The following is a 24,073-nucleotide window of genomic DNA, read 5'->3' on the forward strand; positions in this document are numbered from 1 at the left end:
CCTGGGTTGGTTTCTCAGCACCACATAAAATAAATAAAGGTCCATTGACAACTAAAAATATTAAAAAAAAAAAAAGCTTCAAAAACCTAATGAGAGAGTAGGGAATAATTGGACCAAGATACAAGGATGGGCGAGAGTCCAGAGAGGTTAGAGTTTCCAGGAAAAAAAAAATGCAGTATTTCCAGTTAAATTCTTAGCTGTATTTCAGATGAGCCAGTAAAAATAATATTTTATTTAATATATTATGTCCCAGTTATATTTGAATTTCAATGGTGGGCATGGTGGTACATGCCTGTCATCCCAACAATTACCAAGGCTGAGGCAAGAGGATTTAGGAATCCCAACTAGGTGAGATTCTGTCTCAAAATAAAAATTAAAGGGCTGGGGTTGTGGCTCAGAGGTAGAGCATTCACCTAGCATGTGTGAGGCACTAGGTTCAATCCTCAGCACCACATAAAAATAAAATGAAGATATTGTGTCTATCTAAAACTAAAGTAAATAAATAAATATTTTTTAAAAATTAGAAAGGGCTTGGGTATAGCTCAGTGGTAGAGTACCCCTGGATTCAACCCCTAGTATCACACACACATAAAAAAAATTAAATTTCAAAGAAACAACTCATTTTTTTAAGCATATATATGATCATGGTACTTTTGGGATATTCTACTAAGAAATTATGTGTTGCTTATGTGAAATTCAAATTAACTGGATATCCCTATTTTTATTTGTTAAATCTGGCAACTTTACCACAGAGGTGAGCCCAGCACTTAGATATTCACTTTTGCCAGAGGACATTTGCCAACCTGAAGGGGCAACCAGAGAGACTGAGCTGTGCTTCTGAAATCTTAATCTTGGGATTAAGGCTACAAAATTAGAGTTCAGGGCCTTCAAGGTTGGAGACCTTGATAAACCACCTCTGGGGTAGGCTGTTAACTTCATGGCCCCAGTGAGTCATGGGCTGTAGGAATTCTTGCCCTGTGTCCTCCCCTTGGCTTTAACCTGCTTTAATTAATAGACTGTAGTGGAAGTGATATCCTACCATTTCTGCTTGAGCCTGAAGAAGACTGCTCCTGCAGTTTGGCTCTGGGGAAAACCAATTGCCATGTGAGAAGGCCAACTGATTTGCCTGGGAACTGGGACCTAAGGAGTTGGTGTCCTGTGCCCAAGTGGATTTCAGAATTGCTATGGATCAGTGGCTGCCATGTAACTGTCATTTCCTCCTTTTACTTATTACTATCTTTTCTAGTGCTGGGGATAGAACTTAGGGCCTTGTGCATGCTAGGAAAGCACTCTACCACTGAGTTACATACTCTGTCACCCATTTTTTTCCTTTTTAATAGGGGTATCTATTTCCCTGCCTCACTATTGTGTGTGGTGAGCAGATATCTTGACTCTTCAGTCTAAAATGTCTTCAGATTGAGAGTCATATCACTAGAGATACTCATTTGTACCTGCATTGGATTAGTGGAGGAGATTATGGACTTCAAGTTCAATCATGGTATAGTTATGGGGAGAGCCTTTAGGGGTCTTAAGAGTCAGGGAGCACAGTTTGCTTGTGAAAGCAAGTGAGTCATTAGGGGACTGAGTGGGGGATTATAACAGATGGTTACTTTTTAATTTTTTTAGTTGTAAATGGATACAGTATCTTTTTGTCATTATTTGTATGTGGTGCTGAGGATTGAACCCAGTGCCTCAAGGGCTCTACCCCTGAGCTACAGCCCCAGCCCAGATAGCTACTTTGTGGCCCCTAATGAATCATGTATTTGAGTCAATCACACCACTGTAGTTCCCTTCCTTTGAACCTAGACTGGGCTGTGACCTGCTTTAACCAACAGAACCTGGTAGAAATGATGCTATGTCAGTTACAGGCCTAAACCTTAAGAGGACCTGGAAGGTTCCATATTTGCCATTTGGGAGAAGCTGGTCAATCATTCTCTGAGAAAGCCAACTTTGCCTCATGGAGAGACCATGTGAGAAGAACTGAGGACAGTGGCCAACATCATAGCTTGAGTTTCCACTCGCCTTCCATGTGAGTAAGGCTATCTTGGGAGAGAATTGTTCAGCTCTGTTCAAGCCATCCAACTGATGCCACATAGAGATCAGCTGTCTCCATTGTATTCTGTCCAAATTGCAAAACCATGAAGCAAATAAATACAGTAACTGTTTTCTTAAGCCAGCAGTAAGCAAAGTATGGCCCATGGCTGGCTGCTTTTATTTTTTCAGCAGCATCCCAATACAATTCATATGCTATACAATTTATGTACTTAAAGTATACAAAAATTCAATGAGTTTTGGTATATTGACTGTTATGTGCAACCATTACCACAGTCAACTCGATAGCATTTTAACCAACTTAAAAATAATTTGGGGGCTGGAGATGTGGCTCAGCGGTAGCGCGCTCGCCTGGCATGCGTGCAGCCCGGGTTCGATCCTCAGCACCACATACCAACAAAGATGTTGTGTCCGCCGAGAACTAAAAAAAAATAAATATTGAAAGAATTCTCTCTCTCTCTCTCTCTCTCTCTCTCTCCTCTCTCACTCTCTCTAAAAAAAAAAAAAAAATTTGGTATCCTTTACCTGTCACCTTCCTGTCCCCTTTCTCCCACATCTCCAGTCCTATGTCCTATTTCCCATTGTATACATTTCACTAAAATGTAGTCATAAAATATATAGTCTTTAGTGACTGACTTCTTCCATTTGGTGTAATATTTTCAAGGTTCATCCATATTGTATCATCTATTAGCACTTCATTCTTTTTCATGTCTGAATAATGTTCCATTGTGTGTATATAACATATCTTATCTATTAGCCAGTTGATGGATATTTAGTTTTTTTCTAGCCTATTGTTACGAATAATGCTGAGGTGTGTGTGTGTGTGTGTGTATGGTGTGTAAGAATCTGTTGAGTCCCTGTATTAAATTCTTCGAAATATACCTAGCAGTGAAAATGCTGGGATTATGGTAATTCTATACTTAACATTTTGGAACTACCCAACTACTTTCGGTAGAGGCCATGCTGTTTTATGTTCCCACCAGCAATGGATGAGAATTTTAAGTTCCCACTCGCCTTCCATCAATTTCTCTATATGTGTACCTTCACTAGTCACCCTTGTTGAAAATCAGTTGACCATACATATGTGGCATCATTTCTGAAGTCTCAGTTCTATTCCATTTACATGTATGTGTGTGTGTGTGTGTGGGGGGGTCCTCTGCTATAGTTTGGATCTTAAGTTCTCCCCAAATGTCCATGTGGTATAGGTTTCTCCCCAGGGTGCTGCTATTGGGACATGGTGGAGTCTTCAGGAAATGATACCTATTGGGAGGTTTTAGCTCACTGAGGGCCCTTGATGGGGATTGTGAGACTCCACCCCCCACCCCCCTTTTTGCTTCTTGGTCATGAGATGACTAGTTTTGTCCATGAGCTCCTGCCATTCTGCCATGGTGTGCCACCCAGGCCTAAAGCAATGGGGTCAACTGAACCTCTAAAACTGTGCACTAAAATAAACCTTTTTGAAGCCAATTGTCTCAAGTATTTGTTGTGGTAACAGAAAGCTGACAAATACATCCTCCTATTTTGTTTTTCTTTTAAAAGGTTGTTTTGGCTTTTTTTTTGTCCCTTGTAATTCTATATGAATTTAAAAATCACCTGTCAATTTCTATTTAAGAAATCATCTGAGGTCTGGGGATGTGGCTCAGCGGTAGCGCGCTCGCCTGGCATGCGTGCAGCCCGGGTTTGATCCTCAGCACCACATACAAACAAAGGTGTCGTGTCCGCTGAAAACTAAAAAAAATAAAATATTTTAAAAAAAAGGGACCATGGGACCTCACATATCCTTTCTCTCTCTCTCAGCTCCTATCAGACATGAGATCTTTAAAAAAAAAAAAAAGAAGAAGTCATCTGAGATTGTGATGGAGATTGCATCGAATCTGAAGGTTAATCTGGAGAGTATTGTTGTCCTAACAATGCTAAGACTGTCAATGCATAGACATAGGCTATTTTTCCAATTATTTAGCTCTTAATTATTTTAGCAATGTTTTGTAGTTTTCTCAGTATAATTTTGCACTTCTTTTGTTAAATATATTCTTTTATGTGGTGCTGGGGATTGAACTCAGTGCCTCATGCATGCTAGGCAAGCATTCTACCACTGAGCCACAAACCCAGCCCAAATATATTCTTTTTTTTTTTTTTTTTTTTTTTTTAGAGAGAGAGTGAGAGAGGAGAGAGAGAGAGAGAGAGAGAGAGAGAGAGAGAGAGAGAGAATTTTTAATATTTATTTTTTAGTTCTCGGCAGACACAACATCTTTGTTGGTATGTGGTGCTGAGGATCGAACCCGGGCCGCACGCATGCCAGGTGAGCGCGCTACCGCTTGAGCCACATCCCCAGCCCCAAATATATTCTTTTTAAAATATTTTTTTAGTTGTAGGTGGGCACAATACCTTTTTTAAAAATTTTTATTATTATTGATGGACCTTTATTTATTGATTTGTTTATATGTGGTGCTGAGAATCGAACCCAGTGCCTCACACATGCTAGGCAAGCGCTCTACCACTGAGCCACAACCCCAGCCCCACAATACCTTTATTTATTTATTTTTATGTGGTGCTAAGGATCAAACCCAGTGCCTCACACATTGTAGGAGAGTGCTCCACCACTGAGCCACAATCCCAGCCCTTGTATTCTTAAATATTTTATTCTTGTGGATGTTATAAAAGAAATTGTTCTTTTAATTTCATTCCTTGATTATTCATTGTTAAGTATGCAGAAATGCATTTGACTTATGTTATTAAGCTTATATCTTGTAGTCTTGTTGAATTTGCTTTTTAGTTCTAATAGTGGGTTAATAGATTCCTTAGGCTTTTCTATACACAAGATCATATGTCTGAGGAGAGACAGTTTTACTTCTTTCTTTTCAGTTTGTGTACCTTTTATTTGTATATATTGCCCAATTGCCTTGGTTAGATCCTCTAGTGTAATATTAAATAGAAGTGGTCAGAGTGGGCATATTTTTTTTTTAAGGTGGGCATCTCCTCCTCCTCCTCCTCCTCCTTCTTCTTCATAAAGTGGACATACTTAATTTTGTCCTTGTCTTGTTTCCTGGCATCAGCCTTTCATGATTAAGCATGATGGTAGCTGTGGGTTTTCCACAGATGCCCTAAGGCTGAGGATGGCTGCCTATTTTTTTTTATTAATAAAGTTTTATTGGAACCCAGCCATGCCATTCATTTATGAATACTAATGGCTGCTTTGTGCTATAATGCCAATGTTGAGTAAATGTGACAGAGGTGATTTGGCTTGTAAGCTTAAAATATGTCCTATCTGGCTTTTTAAGAAAAAGTCTGCTGACATCTGTTTTTAAACCACTAAATTTATGAAGAGTTTGCTATGGAGAAACTCATAACTAAAACAACTCTCAATCTTAAGTTGGGACCCTAAAAAGCTGTACCACTAAGTAAGTGGTAAATATAAATAAACAAAAAGTCCCATAGACCCTAACCCAGCTTCAAGTCTTCTGGGTGACTCAGAAAATCTGGAGGCCTGAAATTGAGTTAAGGTGATCTCTGCTAGTGCCTTCAGATGCCAGGCAGAAACAAAGGAAATCTTTTCCAGAGGAAGATATCATTGCTTTGAATTTTTTTTTTTTCAAATACAATACCCAAAACAGAACCAAGGTACACAAGGAGAAAAAACACAAGGAAGAACCAGTGGTTAAAATTGACAATGTTGGGGCTGGGGATGTGGCTCAAGCGGTAGCACACTCACCTGTCATGCGTGTGGCCTGGGTTCAATCCTCAGCACCACATACAAAGATGTTGTGTTCGCTGATAACTAAAAATAAATATTAAAATTCTCTCTCTCTCTCTCTCTCTCTCTCTCTCTCTCTCTCTCTCAAAAACAACAACAACAACAACAACAAAAAAAACTGACAATGGTTAGGCATGGTGGTACATGCTGGTGATCCCAGTGACTCAGGAGGCTGGAGCAGAAGGATCACAAATTTGAGGCCAGCCTCTGCAATTTTGCAAGACCCTGTCTCAAAATAAAAACCTTTTAAAAAGGATTGAGGATGTAGCTCAGTGGGTCCCCTGGGTTCAATTCCCAGTACCAAAACCAAACCAAAACCAAACCAAAACAAAATGGACAGTGGAGAATCAGATGTAGACCATGAAACAACCATGTTTACTATGTTTAAGAAGAGAAAAACTAAGTTTTAAAATATCATAAGTGGCATAGCAGATATAAAAAAGAACCAAACAGGGCTAGGGTTGTGGCTCCATGGTAGAGAGCTTGCCTGGCATGTGTGAGGCACTGGGTTCAATCCTCAGCACTGCATATAAATAAATATATAAAATAAAGGTCCATCAACAAATAAAAATATATATATTAAAAAAAGAACCACGGGGGGCGGGGGGCAGTGGCAGCCCTGGGGTTGTGGCTCAGTGGTAGAGTGTTCCCCTAGCATACTTGAGGCACTGAGTTCGATCCTCAGCACCACATAAATGTAAAATAAAGATATTGTGTCCACTTAAAACTAAAAAATAAATATTAACAAAAGGACCAAACAGAAATTCTAGAACTAAAACAGAATAACCAAATGGAGTTAATGAGTGGATTTAAGAGGATATTAAAAAACAAAACTGAAAAAGAGAATTTGTGAACTGAAAAATAGAAGATGCTTAGAACAAATCATGAAGGACAAAAGATAGAAGATGCAGAATAAAGTGGTAAAATAAGAAGGTCAACTATGTGTTTCAATTGGAGACACAGAAAGAGAAAAAGGGACAGAAACAGTATTTAAACATATAATGGCTGAAATTATTCAAAACCGATGAAAAATATTAAAAAGGTAATAGTTGTGATATTACAGTTATCTACTTTAACACGTGTTCTCTCTTTTTTTTTTTAAGAGAGAGAGAGGGAAGAGAGAGAGAGAGAACTTTTTTAACATTTATTTTTCAGTAGACACAACATCTTTATTTTATTTTGAGTTGCTTAGTGCCTCACCATCACTGAGGCTGGCTTTGAACTTGTGATCCTCCTGCTTCAGCTTCCCAAACCACTGGGACTACAGGTGTGAGTCACTGCACCCAGCTTGTGTTCTGACTCTTAAAACGGTATATCCTTAGGCTGCAAAGCTGCTGTTGAAAGGATTCTGAAACCAAGATAGAGGTAGCTCCATAGTGTGTGAAATAGGACTTGGGTGTGCTGAGTTCAGCATAAGCTCTGCCTCTTTCTAGTTGGGCCATCTGGAGAGAGTTGCCAAACTTCAGTTTTCTCATTTAATAAATAAGAATAAAAAGTAATGCCAGCCCATCCCACATCACCATTTTGAGAATCAAGTAGCACAAGGCATGTGAACAAACCTAGTGAATGCCAAGTGCTTTAAAAATGAGATGTGGTTTGAGTGATATCACAAGCATGCCCGGGGTAGTAAATGACAGACAGGACTATATAATTTTCAGGGCCCCTTCTTGAAAAAATTACTAAGTATTTCAAGATGGCAAGAGTAGAGAATTAAATCCCAAACAGGACCCCTCCAAAACTGGGGCTTTGTGTCAGTGCAAAGGTCACATACCCATGAAGCCAGCCTTGGTGACAGGCCCCGCAAAGAACTGCTCCATGCATTAGGAAAGAACTGCTCATCCCACATCCAGGTGTCTGCAGCCATAGCCCATGTCATTTCTGAATTCTGAAAGGCAGTGATGTTTAGGGAAAATTCAAGCACACATACTTCCAAATGCTGAGAAGGGCAAGTATCGTGGTCAGGGTAGTTTTCTGGGGGAGTGGGTGGAGCTAGCCAGGCTGTAGAACAGACATCAAAACTGTAGAACTGACTGTTCCCCAAAGACTCTGGCCTGGGGAGGGGGGGGGGAGAAAGGTTGCAGCTGGGCCTGTTGTTGTTTGCTAAGGTATGTTACAACACAGCCTGGCAGCCTCCTGGGCTTTTCTGTCTTCCTCCTGGAAGAGCCTGGTCCTAGAGCATGTAACATGTCCACACAACCCTGCAGATTTGCCCACAATGCTCCTCAATGTTCCTTCAATTACTAGGCTTTTCCGGGTCTGCATGCTTTTTGCTCAAGCTATCCTTCCCTGCTGGGAGTCCCTTTCCTAAACCACCCACACCCTCTGATGGGCAAATATCTACTTCACCTTTTAAGAGCTGACTCTAGTGTCACCTCTTTAGTGAAGCCCTCCCTGCGATTCCTCCCTCCATGCAGCCCTCCACTGTGCCCTGTGCAGACATGTCAAAACCCCTGTAACACAAGGAGCACTGAAATGTGATGCGGATATCCCTCTTAGGCTGAAGCCATGGAAAACTGTTACAGTGTCTTCTCACTTCCGTATACCCTGCACAGCACAATGCTTAATACTTGCTCTTAGTAAGCATAGTAGATCACTTATGATCAACGTTGTGTTGCTGAATTAATGCACAAATAAATTGTTCCAATTACTCTCCCTTGCAGATTGTAAAAGGAAAGCTTTTAGGCACTAAGGATAGACAAATGACTGAAACAGGACCTGCCCATGAGGATGTTTCAGCGTTGACTTCTTTTTTTTTTTTTTTTTTTTGTATACATCACCTCCTACAAGCAGGGAATGAATGATTACAGTACCACCTAGTATGGTGACTTGTAGAAGAGACTCTTCTCAAATTCTTGAGTGTGACTGCGCAAAAAGAGCAGATTTCCGGGGCTGGGGCTATAGCTCAGTTGGTAGAGTGCTTGCTTTGCATGCACAAGGTCCTGGGTTCAATCCCGAGACACACACACACACACACACACACACACAAACACACACACACACACACACACAAAAAAAAAAACACACGGCAGCAGGAGACATGGTTTCTAACCTGGCCATGAAATATTAGGTTTTCACAGATAACTAGCGTGTTCCATAAGTGACTAGCTATGGAACTTTAGGTTTCTGTTTCCTGGGGGTCGAACTAGATTCCCTAAGGCCATCTAAGGGGGTGGTCATCTTGAAGCTGAGCTCAGCAGCCTACCCTTTGGAGTTGGGTTGGGGGAAGAACACAGCCATTTTAAGGCCCACTGCTGTCTTAGCCGCCTGGGATATCATGTTTGACAAGTAGAGAGCCTTGGGAAAGTATGGTCTTCAAGGTCACTGGTGCCCAGAGGGAGGTACTATGAGTTAAAGTGATTACCACGGTGGGATTTCCCCTGACCCCACTGAGCATCATGGAGTTGTTTCCTGGGGGAAGACTGGCCAGAGGCTCCAGCCCCAGGGCAGGCCTGGTGAATCGAAGGGAGGGGCTGAGCCTTCAGGGAGACCTTGCAGATATGAAGTCAAGTAGCTTGTTTAGACATTAGTTTCTCTGGAGGTAAGGGATGATGTGAGGGGGTGTTGGTCAGCTTCCTGCATCCCTTTTCTGCGGCCCCCACAAAGGGCAAGGGCCAGACACGTGGCTGATGTGGGGAGGAGGAGATGCAAATGAACATGGGCGGGGTCTCATTTGCATGGATGGTGCTAGGCCACCAATCCGGACAGGCGGAGCGGCAGCCCGCGCGCCTTTTGGGGGCGGACTGACAGCCCTAGGGCCCTATGGAAGGCGGGTCCTGCGGCCGGCGGGGGCGGGACGGCGCCGGGCGCTGCCCGGGGGATTCGGGCCGGCTCGCGGGCGCTGCCAGTCTCAGGCGGCGTTGTCCGGCGCGCGGGCGGCCTGCTGGGCGGGCTGAGGGGTGAGTGGGGCGCGGGCTAGGCAAAGAGGGACGGAGCCGGCGAGCCACCGCGGCGACAGGTACAGGAGCCATGGCTGCAGGGGTGGGGCGGGCGGCCGTGGCACCCCCAAAAACCGAATTCCCTCCTTCCCGGTCCCGTCGCGGTCGCTCTCTTCCCCGCCCCCTCGCGCTTCTCCCCAACCCGAGCAGCGTGTAGGGGCGAACCGGGCCCGGGAAGCCTCGAGGTGAGCGCGCGGGAGGCCCAGCCGCACTGCGGGGTCCGTGCCGCGCCTCAGGGGCCTCGGGGCCGGGGCTCTCTCCCGGAGGCGCGGAGCGGGGCGGCCGCCGGAGCCGCTCCCCGCCCCCGCCGCGCTCCCCCTCACCGAGGCGAGGCCGGTCGCGTCCGCTAGTCCTCGGCTTTTGTTTCCCGCCCGGGTGACAGGTCTCGCTCCGGCTCTGGTTGGCGGCCCAGGACTCGCTCCAGGCCCGGCGGGCAGTGACCGCAGCGGCTCCGAGCGGGCGGCCGGACCCTCTGAGAACCGGGCGGCGCCTGAGCAGCCACGCCGCGGGCGGGAGTGAAACTTCGCCTTCCGGGACCCGGACGGCCCGAGAAGTCGAGCCCGGCTGAGCCCAGCGCCGGACGCCGCGGGCGATGGAGCCCTGCTCACCTGGCGGGCCCGGGAGGGTGAGGATAACGGAGCGTCCCGGGGCTGTTTGCTGCCTCTGCCGTGGCCGGCCGATGGGTGTGGATGGGCGTTCACCGCCTTCACCTGCCGCCTTAGGACAAGTGACAGGGAACCGCATCGCCGCTCTTCGCCACTTGTTGAGGGTGTGCATGTGAGTCGTTCTAACAGGTGATCTGCATTAGCCTAGTGCTAGCAGAAAGCCAGTTAAAAGTTGTGTTAGGGGTGCTTACTCACTTCAGCCCAAGGACGTTGTAACTCCTGCCCTGTCTATCGTCTAAAAAGGTGTGCTGACGATAGTGTATCGCCTAAAAACCAGTGCTGCCAATGTTTTTTTGACGATCAGGGTGTAGATTGCTTTTTTTTTCCTATTGATGGGCCAGGAGGAACATTTTAGTCGCATTTTAAAAATCGGGTTCTGCAGTGTTGGCGAATGGACTGTAAGGTACAAGTTGTAAGAGGAGAACGCAGAGCTCTAGATATCCTTCAGTGTGGCTCAGGACAGCGTGTACAGCGATTGGCCGCCATTCAGTAAATTCTGCATGAAGCATTTTGTGCTCCTGGTTTTGGATTTACTTTTTAGGAGTACGTTTCCAGTGGAATAAAGCTTAGCATTGAATGGGAGCTTTCTTTGCCTGAGAGTAGACGGGTGTGTTTATTTTCATTGTTTTTCCATTTTCTTAGGTTGTAGAAAAGGGAAAAGTTAAGGCATAATTTGGTTAAGGATTTTTTAATAGTGTGTGGGAGTTCTGCCCCCCTTCTGCATTAGGGTTTTTAGAGAATATAGTAGCAGCCTTTCATGGTATCTGAATCAAAATTCAATAATTGACTTGAAAAAAAATTCTTATTCTGGTGGGAAGTTCTTGTTCTGTCATGCTTTCACTTACCATTTTCTGTTTGTCTCTCTCCCAACTGACCTGTGCCTAACAATCTACAATTATGGCCCTAATTAAGTGATTCTGTAGAAATAGTATATTTTGAAAATTACTTTTAAAAGGAGGCTTATAGTTGTCATTTGTGAGAAATACTTGATTTAATTTACTCCATTTTTCTTTCTAATGTGTTATTTGTAACCATATTGCAAATGATTTATACTTCAGAGAAGTTAACTTCTCTAAGAACAAAGTTAATATTTAACCATGCTAATTTATTCAGATTTAATCGAATGGTAATTTTACCTTTTTACCATGTAGAATTAGCTAATAGTTAGTTTTCATTATTTGAGATTTAAAAAATCTAAGACAGTCTTTGTAAATTGTTTTATTTCTCTAAAACAACAAACTTTTATGTTATGAGGTCTTTGCCATTCCAACATTAACAAATGTTTTTTAATCTTTTTTTTTAATTAATTTTTTTTAATTGTAGTTGAACACAATATGTTTATTTTTATGTGGTGCTGAGGATCAAACCCAGTGCCTCACACATGTGCTAGGTAAGTGTTCTACCACTAAATTACAACCCCAGTCCCGTTTTTTAGTCTTTAATTTTTTTAGTTATGGGAATTTGGGGTGGATTTCTTTTAGAACATAATTTTAATCAGTTGAACATGAAAATCTTAAGACTATTGGGTTAGATGACTAATTAAATCTTCAATTTTCTGTTTATATTTAGATTGGAAAAGAATGCGTATTTTGGATTTTTTAGTTTCCCAAAGTTTTCTCAGATTAGGATGAATTAGTCCAAAGAATGAGCATCCTTTTGGAGTACCTATAGAAGAGGTTAGTTAGTTAGGCTGAGTTGGCTTTTGGATGGTTGATGAGAGCAATTTGGTTGAAGATAACTTTTTCCTTCATGTTGAATGGGTTTATTCTACATAAGTATCTGGAGGGAACTTATAAGACTGGGGCTTTCATTGTTTGGGATGATTTAATTGATTCCATGATTTAACATTAATTTAAATTATTGTATGTAAACAGAGGGTTCATAATCTTTTTCCTGTGATGATGATGCTTGAGTATGCCACATTATAAAGTTATAGTTCATATACTTAGTTACAAAAAAGCATATTTTAAGTTTTTAGATAGAAAAGTGCTTTCACTTAAAAGCCCAGTTTAGAATTAAATTTTTATTTATTTTTGTTCATTTTAACTTGTGGTAGACCATATCATAAAATTATCAATTGGGCTTCTGGCTTTAGCTCAATGGTAGAGTGCTTGCCTAGCACTTTTGAGGCACTGGGTTTGATTCTCAGCACCACGTATAAATAAATAAATAAGTGTTTAAAAAATTATCAACCATATTTTAATTTTAAAATTAAGCATAAGTTGATTATCACATATATAAAAGAAAAAACTGGCACCATTTTAAAGCATATACCTTCAGATATGGCTCATTTTGAGTTCGGGGGGCTGTTGTGGTAGTAAATTTTCTTTCCCTGTGGATTGACTCTTGGGCCATTATGTATGGTAGTCAAACACTACCACTGAACTACAAAAAACAAGGACTTTAAATTCAAGAATAGATCAAATGACACTGTTATAGATATTAAAACTCCTTTACATAACAGTAATATGCTTGTTGTACTTAGCATTAGGAATATCCTCTAGTCAGGTATGATGGCGCATGCCAGTAATCCCAGTGGCTCTGGAGGCTGAGGTAGGAAGATTTGCAAATTTGAAGGCAGTTCTGGCAATTTAGTGAGGCTTTAAGTAACCTAGTGAGACCCTATTTAAAAAAAATGGCTGGGGATGTTAAGCACCTTTAAGCACCCTTGGGTTCAATCCCTGGTACAAAAAAAAAAAAAAAAAAAAGAATATCTTCTAGCAGTTTCTGGTGGTGCATACCTGTAATCCCAGCTTGGAAAAGCTGAGGCAAGAGGATCACAAGTTTGAGGCCATCCTAGGCATTTTAGCCAGACCTTATTTCAAAAAATAAAAAGGAGGGAGAATACAGAACTCTGTGGTACAGCGCCCCCAGGGTTTAATCTCCAGTACAGCAAAAAAAAAAATTGTCTATAATTAATTTATGCTGAACAATTAAATATCTACATTTTATAATCTGGAACTATTTCAACATTCCAACTTAGCTGACTAGTAATTAGATTTTTGGTATTGATATTTCCAAATTTTTCTACAGTTTGGTTTAGTGATTGCTTTGTGGTTTGTGGTTCTGAGAATTGAACCCAGGGCCTTGTGCATGCTAGGCAAATGCTCTACCCAACTGCACTTTTGTGCATTTTTATTTTTTTAATTTAAAAAATAACTGTAGTTTTATTTTTTGGGGGGGAGGGTGTATCTAACCCAAGGCCTCACACAAATTAGGAAAGTGTTCTACCAGTGTGCTATGTCCCCCAGCCCTACTGCATTTTAAAATTCTGATATTTTCCTGAAATATGTAAAGAAAATTAAATACGCATGCATCAAAGACTGAGTCAACAATGATATGCAGATCACAAACTACTGATTTAAAACGGCCCCTTAAGTGTGATTTAATTTGCAAATAAGATATTTATTTACTGTGTAAAAAGCAGTTCTGCAAATGAGACAGGTAAAAATGATTGATTGTAGGGCCATGTATTTTAACAGTTTATCAACAGATTGTAGCTAATAGATTACTATATTCTATTTATTTTATTTTATTTTCCCATACTGGAGATTGAACCCAAGTACTTTTTATCACCGAGCTGCATCTCAGCTCTTTTTATTTTTTATTTTGAGACAAGGTCAGGCTAAGTAGCTGAGGCTGGTCTCAAACTTGTGATCCTCTTGCCTCAGCCTTCTGAGTTGCTGAAATTATAGGTGTGGACCACCATGCCTGGCTCTAAAGGTAGTTTAGCAACATTTAGAACACTAAAATTTCAGTACTCAAAATAAGTTGTATGTCTTACAATTTGTTATGAGAACTGACTTGCATTTTGTGCATACTTCCTTATAGTCTTTTGGATTTGGTTAATGAGAGTGAAGGACCACCAGAGGGAGTGTGGGGTCTGCACATTTGGTGTATTTGTTTTTCATCCTTGGTGTGAAAGCAAAACATTTTAAAAACAACCATAAAATTTTATTTTAGTTCTCTAGTACAATCAGGCAAACCATATTGAAAGTTGGGGAATTAAGCCAATAGGAGTTGTTATAAAAGTCAAAGCTTAATCAAGGCTATTTTTCTTCTTTTAAAGAAAGGTACAGTTATTAGAAAAATGAAAATGGTGTATTTTCAGAGTGAAATAATGGATTTTTAAGTAAACAGTCACACATCTGTGAAAGCTAGGGAACATCCAAATTCTGAGTATTTTTTTTTTCAGATTAAAAATGTAGTACATTTGAATTTTATGTTTTTTAAATTACTCATTTTTTTTTTGGAACGAGGAATAAAAGATGAAGAAAGATCAAAGACTAGAAGAGGATTGTTTTATCCCATTTGTAGTTTCAGATTCCTTTTTAAGGCAATGGTAAATTTCTAGAATTGTTTGTAGTAGTCAATTTTGGCAATTGATAGATTATATTAAATGAGCCGCTGAACATGGGCATCTGATTATCAAAAACAGGGTTGCAAATTTCAAATTGATCTTTAAAAAATCAGATTTGTGTATATTTATTACTGTTCTTATCTCTGGCGAATTAAAGAAATTTATCTTGTCAGCTGAAAATTACACAGTAGAATTGAGAGTCAGAATGTTGCTATCACAGACAGTGCTGAAGTAAATTACTATTTGGAATAGAGAAAACATCCTAGAGATTAAGTCTTTATCAGAATATATTCTGAATGCGTGTGGGATGTTCTTAACCCATGTTAAATATTAACTAGTGAAATTATTTGCATGTTTAACTTTTTGAAAAAGCAAGACAATAAAGTCTTGTAATCTTTTTTCTTAATTTTTTTTCAGTTGTTGATGTAACTTTATTTTTTATTTATTTATATGTGGTGCTGAGGATTGAACCCAGTGCCTCACACATGCTAGGTAAGAGCTCTGCCACTGAGCCGTTACAACCCCAGCCCCAAGTCTTGTAACTGTAACATGTATTTTGAGTTTTGTCCTCAGCATGAAAAAATTATTGTGTAATGGATGGTAACATGGGAGGTTTTGAGTTTGGGAAGAGATATTTGTTATAAGAAATACTGTTTCATTGAATTTAACAGGCTAATTTACATGGAGAGAAGTTTGTTTCTCTTTTGAATTATTCTTAGGTAAAACATAAACTTATTAAGAAATACTTAACATCTTTGATTAATTTTTACTATGAACTTAATTTTAATTTCTTTTAAAATCTTCGTTGGTCTTAGATGGACTTCTCAGAATTATTCAAGTTCATGTTATATACACACGTGTGTGTAAATATCAAATGTCTATTTTTGCATCATCTATAACTAATATTTACATATAAACACACATTATAGTTGCTATATGTATAGTTGTATTTATAACTATCTATCCATACTGCTTTATTTCCCAGGCTTATTTGTATGTGAAACTTCTTTTTTTTTCCCTTTTCAATGGAATATTGCTATACCAGAAGCAATAAAGTATATGTTTACAAAAAGACCGGTACAAGGTTTGGGGTTGTGGCTCAATGGTAGAGCAGTTGCCTAGCACGTGTGAGGCCCTGGGTTCGAATCTCAGCACCACATATAAATAAATAAAGGTCCATTTACAACTAAAACAAATGTAATTTTAAAAAAGGACATGTACAAAATGTTCATAGCAGCTTTTTCACAATAGGAATGAACTACTGATTCACACAATAAATAGAGCAATGTCAGAAATATTGTTCATAGCAAGAGAACACAAACTAGTTCAGACATAGATGAGTGTATACTGTATGATACTGTTTATGAAAAATACAAGAACAGACAAAACTAAGGTACGATGGAAATCAGAATAGTGGTTGCCTCTGGGTAGGAGCTGTGATTGACTGGAAAGGGACACAAGGGAGCTTTCTGGAGTGATAGAAATGTACTTTAGAATGACATGGGTGATAGAAATTCATGTGTATATTTTTGGGCAACTTATTATATCATTTTTATTTTTATTTTTTATTTTTTCAAAATATTTATTTATTTATTAGTTATTGGCGGACACAACATCTTTGTTTGTATGTGGTGCTGGAGGATGGAACCCGGGCCGCACGCATGCCAGGCGAGCGCGCTACCACTTGAGCCACATCCCCAGCCCTATTATATCATTTTTAATCTGTGGAAAGTATAAGACTAGTATAAGGAACTTCTGCAAACTTTTATCCATATTCACCAATTATATAAATTTGTTCAGTTATTAAGCTGAATTTTTAAGATCTGTGCATTTTATGATATGTAAGTCTTTAATAAAAAGGGAAAAAGCTAAAAACTATTGAAGATTAGGAGAAATATTTTAATGTCTGAAAAAAGTGGAATACCTCAATTAGGAATTAGCCAGTTGCTTAATAATGATGAAACAAAAGAATCATTTGAGTGTCTGTGCATACATGTTTTTATACTGCTTTTCACTCAAGTTTTATGACAACTTGTTTCTGTTGGAAGAAACAGGATTCTGAATATGATTTAAGTAGAACTGCCAGTGAGGAAACCCTGCTTTGTTATTTTATGCACCTCACCTAGGGAATGAGACTGATACTTAGCAGTAGCTTTCTGGGAATCAAAGATGGTGATTATTGCGGTTTAAGAGTGGCACACTTGCAGTGTGCTAGGTTTTGCGTAGATATATATCCTTTTTACTGTTCTGGAGCTTATTAGTCAAGAAGAGGAGGCAGACAAATCTGGTTGTCATTTTTGGGTGGTGCTATTTATCATAGGAAATGTTGGTGCCTCAAACCCTAGAAACCATTCATGATCATTGATGAGTGGTGAATCTGCTGCTCTCTCCTAGTATTAAAGTCTATTTAAATCATAATTTAAGCAATGATAATTATTTTAAAAATGAACTTTTCCCCTCTACTTATTATTTTGTATGATTTTAAATATATGTTCATTACAATTTAGGATTAGGTATAATTTATGGATAGGTTTGCTTTTTAAAAATCTAACTTTTTTGCATCTGTATCAGATTATTTATTAGAGCGGTAGATGTTTGAAGTAACTGGAGGGCTAACTGAATGCTTCAAGATGTAAGAATTGATATTGAAGGTAAATATTTTGACCTTCTTAATCAGAACCACACACACACAGCCTATACATACTTTAGCAAAGACTTAAGTTTAATGAAGAAAAAAAATGACATGTCTAAAATCAATCAACATGAATAAAAGGACCTTTTCCATTTAATGAACATATTCTTGTTCCTCTGAAGTGATAGACTAGGTCTTTTCTCCATTCTATACACAGTAAATTTTATTGGTTTATCAAGAATGAAGCAAGCATTGTTTGAAAAGTATTTATTGTCTACTAGAATTTTATTTTTGATTGTCAGACTTACCTGTTGATAGAATTTTGAAAATATTTGTATGTAGTCAGTGCTTTTATTATGATAGTTTCCCATATGTACAAAACTGGAGAAAAGAGTATAAAGAACCTCTATGTTCCTGCTCTCCAGATTCATTCGTGAACCTTCATGTACCCATTCCCCAGATTCATTAATTCTGGATATTTTAGTTGAAGTGCTTTTTTTTTTTTTTTTTTTAAAGAGAGAGGAGAGAGAGAGAGAGAATTTTTTTTTTAAAGAGAGAGTGAGAGAGGAGAGAGAGAGAGAGAGAGAGAATTTTTAATATTTATTTTTTAGTTCTCGGCGGACACAACATCTTTGTTGGTATGTGGTGCTGAGGATCGAACCCGGGCCGCACGCATGCCAGGCGAGCGCGCTACCGCTTGAGCCACATCCCCAGCCCATGAAGTGCTTTTTTTTAACCTTTAATTAATTGATTAATTTTCTCCTCAAATATTTATTTAGTTATAAATGAACACAGAGTATCTATTTATTTTTATGTGGTGCTGAGGATCAAACCCAGTGCCTCAAACATCCTAGGCAAGGGCTCCACCACTGAGCCACACCACAGCCCCTGAAGTACTTTAAAAAAAAAAAAAATTTTATTTATTTTTTAGGTGTAGATGGACACAACACAATGCCTTTATTTTTGTGTGGTGCTGAGGATTGAACCCAGGTCCCGCCCTTGCTAGGCGAGCGCTCTACCGCTGAGCCACAATTCCAGCCCTCCCTGAAGTACTTTTTAAAATGGTTAAATTCTGTTGGGGCTGGGGTTGTGGCTCAGTGGTAGAGCACTTGCCTAGCATGTGTGGAGCCTGGGTTTGATCCTCAGCATTACATAAAAATAAACAAATAAAATAAAGGTATTGTGTCCATCTACAACTAAAAAATAATGGTTAAATTTTCACAAATATTATAAAATAGTGGTAGTATGAGAATACCAGATTTTTCTGTTTTTTTTCCCCTTCCCTTTTATTATAGATAAATTTAAAAATCGTGTTCTAGTTCAGAGATTTGACTTCAGACAAATAGTAATTATGAACCTACTTTAGCTTGTTTCTGTTAATTCATAACCTGAAAAAAAAATTAAGCTTCTCATTACAATAAATTGGTCCAAATGCACTATCTGTAGAATAGAGTACTGCTCACCTGGCAAGTTATTTCTGATGTACTGTCTGAGGAATGTAGTTGTCTAAATGTTCTTCTTTAATCTTTCTTTCTCTACAACCTCAATCATCAGAGTGCTCTAACACCCCTTTTAGGTCCCAAATCTATATTGTTGTCTAAACTTGAGGTCTAAATTTTCACGTACTTCTTGAAAGAAAATATTTAAATACCATCTCTCCAGCAGCTGTATACCGAATCATCCTTTCCCCTTTCTCCAGCCCAAACACCTCTCTTTCCTCCTTTTCCCTCTTTAGCTATTAACAACTTCATTATTCTTTAAAAAAATTTTTTTTAGCTGTAGATGGACAACTTTATTTTATTTATTTATTTTTATGTGGTGCTGAGGATTAAACCCAGAACCTCACACATGCTGGGCAAGCTCTCTACCACTGAATAACAACTCCAGCCCTAACTTCATTATTCTTACTGGTCATTTTTTACCCTTCCTTTACTTCTCAAACTCAGTGAGTAATTAAATTTGTTCCTTTTGAATCCTTTTGTCCCTTTCATTTTCACTATACTTGTCCTAATTTGATTAACATGTTTTAATAGGAAGTTATCCCTAATTTACAGTGAACTTCATACATATCAAAATTAAGGTATGTTCCTGAAGTAAAATAAGACATTTTTTTTCCCTTCCAGAAAAAGCTTCAGTTAGCCTTATAGGCAGACATAGAATTTTTAAAGCTGAGATAATAATTATATTTATACCAAGGTGATAAGGAAGAATGCCAAATTACTCATGTCAAATGACCTGGTGAATGGTGGCTAACAGGTCCTACAGTTTATCAGGGTTTTGAGCACCAAACTATCTTAGACCACAGGTGTGGTCCATGATGACTACCTTCTAGCCTCAAATATCTACAAGGGCTTTGCAGTGGGAGAAATTCTGAATTGAATGTATATAACATATTTTCAGAACTTTCTAGTGTTTTTATGGCAAAAAGTACAGGTTTGTTGGCCTACCTGATGTCTCTTCTCTTTGTTCCATATATCCTGGCCAAGACACTAAAAATCTACTTGTGTTAAAAGTGACACGATACTCAATTTCTTTACCTCGCCTTCTCTATAGTTTCTGGAATTGAAGTTTGTTAGAAAGATGGGAGCCTGAGGTTAGTCAGAAGTGGGTCAGGTCTAGTTGTACATACCTGTAATCCCAGGTACTCAGGAGGCTGAGACAGAAGAATCTCAAATTTGAGGCCAGTCTGGGCAACTTATAGAGACCCTTATAGAGATCCTATCTCAAAATAAAAAGGACTGAGGATATAGCTCAGTGGTAAAGCATCTCTGGGTTTAATCCTTAGTGTCCCCTCCTTTTGCCCACTCAAAATAGAAAGGAGATGCCAGGCTCTGTGGCGCATGCCTGCAATCCAGCAGTTTAGGAGACTGAGGCAGGAGGATTGCAAGTTCAAAGCTGCCTCAGCAAAAGTAAGGCGCTAAGCAACTCAGTGAGACCCTGTCTCTAAATAAAGTACAAAATAGGGCTGGGGATGTGGCTCAGTAGTCAAGTGCCCCTGAGTTCAATCCCTGGTACCAAAAAAAAAAAAAAAGAGAAAATAAATGATATCATTATATTTCCCACCTGTAGCTGTCCAACATCCTGGGTTCTTAGGCTCCTTCTTTCTGTATAGATTGTAGTTTATCAGCTGGCTTGAATTTGGTGTTTATGGAGATCTGTCTTCCTTCTGCTCTTCAGTAAAGTATTTGAATTTCTTCCTGGTAGGAAATAAGACCCAATTTAAGATTACTGACTTTGGAGATGTGAAAATAAAAAGTTACATGTCTTGTTCTTGATAACACAGAATATCTGGTAATTGTCATCCAAGGTAACTATAAATTATGTGGGGATTCTGAAATGCATATGTAGAAATTTATGGTTATTAGGGTGGAAAAGGAAGAAAAAATACCATTTCTAGGAAGTCTGGTGAGTTAGGAATAGATACTGGAATGAGATTCAAGATGTGTTGCTATGAAGTAGCTGTATGATCTTGGGATTAAAGTTACCTAGCCTTTCTGGGCTTTACTTTTAACTATAAAATGAGTGGGTTGGATTAAATAGTGTCTCAAGGTCCTTTTGCAGCTCTGCTATTCTGAATAGTTTACTGAGGGGGGAAAAAAAAACAACTCTTCCTAATGTAGCTGTTGTTCGTAGCTAATGATTTTTCAGTTAACATTTCACATACAGTTTTTTGTTTCCATTAGAGGTTAGGAAAAGAAAGCAATCAGCATTCATAAAATGGATTAGCTTTAATTGTTTTTATTTGTATTTCTTCACTGAATTTATTCTGCACTCTTAATTGCACCTTCTATTTGTGTCTATATTCCTGCTTTTCTTCTTATCTTTGCTCTGCAGTGTGACTTTCCAGTATTCCTTTTCTCTGCTTCTTCTTGGTATTGCTTTTTTTTTAAATAACTGTCCTTCATTATTCATATTTTATTATTTGCATGGAATTCATCAGAGAGAACCTTGAGTCCAAGTTATTGCTAATTTAAATTCAGATGGCCCAGTAGTTGATAGGATTAACAAGAGTCCTTCTACTCTATAATACAACAAATAGAAAGATGAGTTCTAGGGTAGAGGGAGTGGGTAATCCTGGAGGGAGGAGTGGTATAGAAGAGAATTTCTAAGAACTAAAAAAAAATTTGCCCCTAAACTGTAAGTTAAAATCTGAAGTTTTTTTTTAATATTTATTTTTTAGTTTTAGGTGGACACATATATTTATTTTATTTTTATGTGGTGCTGAGGATTGAACCTAGTGCCTCACGCCTGCTAGGCGAGCACTCGACCTCTGAGCCATAACCCCAGCCCCCAAATCTTAAGTTTTAATGATGGTGACTCTGCTAGTGTTATCAGTTTGGTCCTGAAGTCTTGATGGAGTGTGAGTTTCTTGGAGGCAGTAACTATGAATCCTGTATTAAGTACAGCTAAAGTACTGCTGCTGAGTAAATTTAAGTTGAATGGTTATTTTCAAGATTTATGGTAGACTGGAGATTTAAGAGTATGGTGTAGACTGTTATGTTGTACTTTTGGAATTTGAATCTTATCATTACCATGGTGACACTAGACAAGATAGTTTCTTTAAGCTTCAGCTTCCTTATCCTCTATATGGAGAAGGGTCAAGAATAATACCTGTCACTTAGCTCAGTATCTCGTGTGTGTTTTCAATAACTATTAAGTACTATTTAGTTTTATTAATAAGCACTGCTGTGTTCCAGATACTAAGTTCTGTTAGGTTTACAATAGTATTATAAAATAAATAAGAAAAGATAGAACGTAGGGGCTGGAGATGTGGCTCAGCGGTAGCGCGCTCGCCTGGCATGCGTGCGGCCCGGGTTCGATCCTCAGCACCACATACCAACAAAGATGTTGTGTCCGCCGAGAACTAAAAAATAAATATTAAAAAAAAAAAAGAACGTATGCACAAAGATAAATAAACTGGATCCCATGGTAAATGACAAGTGAGTGGTTTACTTAATGGCCTAAGAGGCAAGAATAATTGCCAAGTAGATGAGAATTTCAAGAAGGTGACAGAACTTGACCTGAGTGTTGAAGACTAATTAGCAAGTTGACAGGCTACTTGGAGCCAGACTGTGTCAGTCCTAGCTCTGTTACCATGTAATTTTAAACAAGTTATTTAACCTCCCTCCTAGGATTATTGAGAGAATTAAATTAGTTAATGCATGTAAAATATTTAGAACAATACCTTATTAGAACTTGATGAATTATTAGGTTGAGAAGGGAATATGTGTTTCAGATCGAACATTGAATGATAGGGGAGATAATCTAAGTTCCTTTGAAATGAGGAAGCCAAATTGGCTAGACGGATAATCTATTGGAAAATAGTGGGTGATTATGTTGGAGCAGAATTATGAATAATTAGGCCAGGGAGTGTGATATCTCTCTCCATATATACAGAGGAAACTTGAAAAGATTTCTTAGGTAATTTAGCAAGGCCCCTTGTATGTTATAGATCACACTTCTAAATCTGCATCTCTAGCATTTCTCACTGTCTTTCTGGATAAACAAATGACTTATATTCAAATTAATTTTGACAGTGATGCTCATGATTCTGTATCCTGCACCATAATGCCTTTTTTTAAAAATATTTATTTATTAGTTATTGGCGGACATAACATCTTTGTTTTGTATGTGGTGCTGGAGGATTGAACCCGGGCCGCACGCATGCCAGGCAAGCGCACTACCGCTTGAGCCACATCCCCAGCCCCCATAATGCCTTTTTTTAATCTGTCCTCGTTTCTTTTTTTTTTTTAATTAGTTACAGATGGACACAATACCTTTATTTTATTTATTTATATGGTGCTGAGATCGAACCCAGTGAGGCAAGTGCTCTGTCACTGAGCCACAACCCCATGTTTGTGTCTAGCTTTTTTTTCTTCGTGTCCTAGTTATTTACATAATCCTTACTCCTTTTCTCCACAATCTAATAGATTTTTGTTGCTGCTTGCCTTTTTGTTTTCTAGACTACAGTGTAAACCCTATTTCATAAAGCCACAAAGAAGAGATGAAGAAAGGAAATAACACTCTGTTCTAGCCATCTTGTTTAAATTTTTTAAAAAAATATTTATTTATTTATTTATTGTTAGTTTTTGGTGGACACAACATCTTTATTTTATTTTTATGTGGTGCTGAGGATGGAACCCAGCACCCCGCGCATGCCAGGCAAGCACGCTACTGCTTGAGCCACATCCCCAGCCCTAGCCATCTTGTTTTATAGACAAGGAAATTGAGGTCCAGAGGAAGTAAAGTCACATGCTCAAGATCCACAGCTAATTTTTGATCAGGTCTGCATTCTTCAGGGCTAACCTAGGGAGATATATAAATCTTTAACTGTCATCCCTATATGATTCTCTTCCATCTGATAGAAATTATAGTATCAATAATTTTTTTTGTCTAACTATGAAACACCAAGATAAAAAATAATTTTACTGCCAGGAACAATAAGATAATAATTCACCCTTAATAAGGAGAAGCTCATTTCTACATTTTTGAGCATCACTGTTCTTAAAAGTAATGTTTAAAATCAAGACTCCAAAATCAGCTTTGAGAAGAAAAGGATTTCTTTCTATTTTAGTGTTGTGAATTATAAATACAATAGTGTTTTAAACATAAAAGGTCTTCTCATAAAAAAGTATTTTTCTACAATGGTAGAATAACCATTCTTTTATAGAGCTGTTG

General features: G+C 38.9%; 2 protein-coding genes across 3 annotated transcripts in view; one reads left to right on the forward strand and one right to left on the reverse strand.

Annotated features, from left to right (window-relative positions):
• Positions 1 to 7,071: 7,071 nt before the first annotated feature.
• Positions 7,072 to 10,889, reverse strand: LOC144256440 (uncharacterized). The gene is made up of 4 exons (XM_077801499.1): positions 10,874 to 10,889; positions 10,347 to 10,537; positions 7,575 to 7,688; positions 7,072 to 7,151 (listed from the first exon to the last, which is right to left on the reverse strand). The coding sequence occupies exons 1-4, from the start codon at positions 10,887 to 10,889 to the stop codon at positions 7,122 to 7,124; spliced, it is 351 nt and encodes a 116-aa protein (XP_077657625.1). The 3' UTR covers positions 7,072 to 7,121.
• Positions 9,622 to 24,073, forward strand: part of Fkbp5 (FKBP prolyl isomerase 5) — a 111,254-nt gene continuing 96,802 nt past the window's right edge. The window contains exon 1 of one of the 2 annotated variants that reach the window (XM_026383654.2): positions 9,622 to 9,699. The gene's annotated coding sequence lies outside the window, so the exon portion shown is untranslated. Of the gene's footprint in view, positions 9,759 to 24,073 lie in introns of both variants that reach the window. The other variant, XM_026383653.2, reaches the window with a different exon arrangement.

The sequence above is a fragment of the Urocitellus parryii genome, chromosome 8 (genome assembly GCF_045843805.1).
Source record: "Urocitellus parryii isolate mUroPar1 chromosome 8, mUroPar1.hap1, whole genome shotgun sequence".
Taxonomy (NCBI): domain Eukaryota; kingdom Metazoa; phylum Chordata; class Mammalia; order Rodentia; family Sciuridae; genus Urocitellus; species Urocitellus parryii.